Raw genomic sequence first — 4,707 nt, 5'->3', positions numbered from 1 at the left:
GCGCTCGTACAAGACTGAACTACTGCACGAATCACGAGGTAAAACAAATGGGTGGCAGGACTTGGCATGTGAATGCCCCTGTGCATTCCTGACAGGAGCCCCTGGATTCCATCAAATGTGTTCGGCCATTTTATTGCCTGCTGCCTAAATCACGAACATACTCAACACCGGATTGAAATACTCCTCCCCAATGTCGCACCCAGGCGGCACCGGGGGCGAATCCGCCGTCGCTCCAAGCTCCCCCTCCCCTGCGCCCCTCGAAGCCGCTGCCGCCGGCTCCTTTGGTCGCGGTGGCGGCGGGCCCCTGCCGCCAAATGGTGTCGGGGTGGGCTCTCATCGTGGCGCCGGCAGCCGTCGGGTTTGACTGGGGCCGGCGATGGCGGCTCAACGGCGCGGGTAGACCGACGCGGCGGCCCCGGGAACGCAGTGGCGGGGGTGATGTGGCGCACCGGCGAGCTCCCTTGGCGCTGCAGCATGGAGGGCGTGGGTCTGGGGCCCGAGCCCAGATCTGGCGCGGCCGGTGGCTGCTATGGTGGGCCACCGCGGGTGGCAGGCTGGTCGGGACGCGGCGGTTCCGGCCGGAATCTGCAGGTCCGTGGCGGCGGCGGCGTGCCACGGGAGAGGACGGCGACGCGGCGGCGTCGCACGGGACTGGATGGCATGTAGTTTTCTGCTCTGCGGCCGGTGGTGGCGTGGCCGCACTTGTCCTCGCGGGAGGGCGTGTGGCAGCGCGTGGAGGGGCCTGCCAGCCCGGCGCGGTGCTCAGCGCGGAGTTGCGGCCTGCTGGTCGCTTGTTCCGCGCGGTGGAGGCCCGTCGGGGCGCTTGGCAGAGGTGCGGCTTGGGCCTGCGCGTGCTGGGCGCGGCGGAGGCGGCGAATCTGGCCTGATGGCGCTCGTGGGCTCTGCTGCTCCTTCGGCGGCGGCTTCGTGTGGTGCCAGGGGCCTGCTTTGTCCGAGGGGCTTGGAGGATGCCGGGGCGGCGGCCCCGGGCCTTTCGCCGCCGGATCTTGCCGGCGGGTTGTGGTGGTGGTTCTACCGACGAAGCTGGAGGTGCTGCGGCTGGCAGGTCACAGAGAGCCGGTGGATGTCGACCATGTGGATTGTGTGTTGTGCAGTGCTTCGGATCTGCTCGAATTCCGAGGTGTGGTGGAGCTTCGGGCGAAAGTCTAGCCCCAACTTTGGGTCGGTGCCGGCAACGGCGGCGCCATGGTGTCGTGATCGAAGCGGGTGATGACGGCGGCTACGTCGTTTCCTTCTTGGAGGCATGGCCTTGGAGAGTCAGCATCTTGCGGTTTGCACGGATCTTTTCATCGTCGGGGACAATGGACGTTGGGGCGGCTGCTCCGGGTGGTTTCTGGTTGTGCGCCGAGATGGCGATCTCGGGAACAATGCGAGTGGCAGCTCTATGAGGTGGGGCTCTGGCTCAACATTGGTTGGGTGGCATTTTTGTTCCGCTTGGGTGGTAGGGATGTCGGCTCAGTCGATGCGCCCCAGAAGGGGCGGTCTGACTTTATGTCAGGGCGGCGGCCCCGGATGTGGTGCGACGTTCGTGGTCTGCGAGCGGTTGGCCTGAGCAGCGTGGGCTGCGGGCAGCTGGGTTGTGCGGTGTTGCTGCTCAAGGGAGTGGTGGTATGTCGGGGCGGCGGCCCCGAGAGAATCATTGTGGCAATCGGGCTTCTGTGGCAACGATGGTAGTGGGAGCGATTTCGGCGACGCGGCAATGGTTGCGGTAGTCGGCTCTTCTTCGGCGTGTTCGTGGTTTTTGCCTCGGTTTGTCTGTTGCTGTGGAGTCGAAGCTGCGGCGGCAGGGTCCTATGGTGTACGATGACCGGCTGCAGGTGGTCCATTCAGCGATCTTCCGTGGCGCCAGTCGTGACTGGTTTTGTTCTTCCGAGCTCTCCGTCAGAGTCGGAGCTGCATTGTCTGGTAGCAGGTCAGCATGTCGTCAATTAGGGTGGGCTTTGCCCCTGTGTGTTTCAGTTTTTGGGTGTGGGTTTGGCCCTTGTTGTTTTGGTTTTTGCCCGGTTTTTCGTAATTAACTGAGCAATTCTCTTCTGCTTAATTAATACATGAGGCAATTTTTGCCTCCATTTTGGAAAAAAAATCACGAAACATGAAAATGAGAAAGCAAAAGAACAGATGCAATCTGAGTAGGTGCCCTTAAGGGAGCACACAAATTGGTGAGACGGTGGCCCATTGTGCGGCACTGGACAATTAGCAACTAAAAAAAGAAGAAGAAGATGCAATGTGAGTAGAGACTGAATGAAGATGCATGCGCTACTCGACGGATTTCCATTTTATTTGTGATGTAAAAAATTGGGAATTAGCTTTTCCGCTAGGTAAACTACTCTTTCAGAGCTAGTGAATAATTAGCTGGCGAGTGTATCAGAAATATCATCTGGGAGTGTATCAAAAAGAACAAGCATGAAACCTCGTTCGAGGATCCGAGGCGGCCAATTGTGCTGGCCCGATCGATCGACGGATGGAGCTAGCTAACTGGAACTAGCAGTAAAATAACGCATTGTTGTAAGAAAAATGATAAAAAAGGATAGCACTCAGCAGGGACCGTGTAACTTTATGCCTGCCCGCGCACATACGTACATACGTGTCCAGCGACATCATTTGGCATCTCCTTTGGAGATACGATAGATGTTGCAACGCGGGTAGGCACTCAGTATTTTGGACACTAATGTCAAGAGGTAAAAGATGATATGTATGATTACATACAATGCATGCATTTTTTGTGCCAAAGTTAGGCCCGATAAGTGATCATCACTTTCACTTCATTTTATAACCGTCGAGAGTTGAAAAGGAAAACAACAGTGGCGACGTGTCGGAAGCTGCATGGCACATCATGGCTCACATGGGTGTACCCATGACCACCCATGACCCATGCTACAAGATCGATACGGAGGGACACACGTCTGGTGTTGCTTGGCTGGGCGCTCCTATAAATCTCCTACAAACTCCCATGTCATTTGCACAGCACAAACAGACCTCACGTAGAGTGACCCAACAAGTGATACATAGACTGAGCACCAAGAAGACCTCGCAACGATGAGGTCTCTCGGCCGCACTTCGTTGTGCTTTCACCTGGCCCTGCTTCTCCTCCTTGCCGTGGTCAGGGCAGATGATCCTAGCCTCGCCGATGGAGGGAGGCTCATCGACCCCAAGCCTTCCCCAAAACCCATTCCAAAACTGATGCCTCAACCCAACCCTAAAATGCCGCACCCGAACCCAAACCCAAACCCAAACCCAAAGCCCACGACTCCTGCAATGCCGGAACCCAACCCAATACCGGACCCAGATGCCAAGCCACAACCAAAACCAATGCCTCAGCCTGACCCGAAGCCAACTCCTGAAAAGCCAAAGCCTGAACCTCAGCCAGGCTCATTGCCGGTGTATTCACTAGACGACATTGGTTCCGACAGGACGAACCCAAAGCCTGACCCACACCCTAACCCTAAGGCAAACCCAAGAAAGCCGGACCCAGACGCCAAGCCACAACCAAAGCCAATGCCCCAGCCGAACCCGAAGCCAAATCCGGAAAAGCCAAAGCCTAAACCTCAGTCAGGGTCATTGCCGGTGTATTCACTAGACGGTGTTTCCGACAGGACGAACCCAAAGCCCGACCCGCAACCTAACCCTAGGACAAACCCAGCAAAGCCGGACCCAGAAGTCAAGCCACAACCACAGCCAAAGCCCCAGCCAAACCCAAAACCCACTCCTGCAAAGCCGGACCCAGAAATCAAGCCACAACCACAGCCAAACCCAAAACCCACTCCTGCAAAGACGGAGCCTGAACCACGGCCAGGACCATCCAAGTCGACGCCATTGGACTCACTGTCAGTTCGTTTCGACAAGGTGAACCCAAAGCCTGATCCACACCCGACCCCCAAGCCAACACCAAAGCCGCAGCCAAACCCCAACCCCCACCCGGGACCGTCCAAGCCTAAGCCGCCGGTGTACGCACGTCGCGTTGGCTCCGACAAGCCCCTCAACTAAGCGAGCAAGGTGGCTCGTGCAGCATGGATTGGATGATCAAGCAATATGTCACGTATAAGAACAAGCTTAATTAAGGTATCCATCCATGGAATAATCAGCAGTGTGGCTGTCAGTCCTATGAGTTGTAAAATGGTACTGCCTATGTATGCTTCGTGTGTTGCATGCGTACCTGTGTACGTAGGCGATCTGAGTGTGCTTGAATATGAGTGTTTATGATTCCTAATCATGTGTGTACGACCAGCTTTGTGTATCCATGATCAATAATGACATCAATCTACACATGTATGTGCCAATGTGTTGTGCTACTCTTGCGAGAGTCCGAAGAGTCGTCACAGAAAACAGTTTCTTTTAGAGAAGAGTCATCACTGAGATGCAAGTGTTGTTCCGCCCCTCCGTGCACTCGCCCAGCCCAATCATGCAAGATATACTAGCCAAACTTTTATTATTCAATATATTGTCTTGAAGCTAACTTTAATTATTCAATTAAAGATCATAATATCAACACATATACTTTTTGGCCCTTGTTGTGTTTCGACCAACATATCAAATACACATATTTATTGATGGAAGAGTAAGATGAGGAGTGTAGGTTGATTAAAAAATATAGGAGGATAATTTTGCAAATGTGCCAACAATCCATCTTGTAGCCGGACACAGCCCCCAGATTTCCCTAATGCACTGGATATGTTCTCTTGTATGGCA

General features: G+C 55.1%; 1 protein-coding gene across 1 annotated transcript; it reads left to right on the top strand.

The window, feature by feature from the left end:
• Nucleotides 1-2,988: 2,988 nt before the first annotated feature.
• On the top strand, nucleotides 2,989-4,298 carry LOC119363427 (protein TsetseEP-like). The gene has a single exon (XM_037628780.1). The coding sequence runs from the start codon at nucleotides 3,058-3,060 to the stop codon at nucleotides 4,003-4,005; it is 948 nt and encodes a 315-aa protein (XP_037484677.1). The 5' UTR covers nucleotides 2,989-3,057; the 3' UTR covers nucleotides 4,006-4,298.
• Nucleotides 4,299-4,707: the final 409 nt, after the last annotated feature.

The sequence above is a fragment of the Triticum dicoccoides genome, chromosome 2B (assembly GCF_002162155.2).
Source record: "Triticum dicoccoides isolate Atlit2015 ecotype Zavitan chromosome 2B, WEW_v2.0, whole genome shotgun sequence".
Lineage (NCBI taxonomy): Eukaryota > Viridiplantae > Streptophyta > Magnoliopsida > Poales > Poaceae > Triticum > Triticum dicoccoides.
The sequence above is the reverse complement of the archived record's forward strand: the minus strand, read 5'-3'. Positions and strand labels throughout refer to the sequence as shown.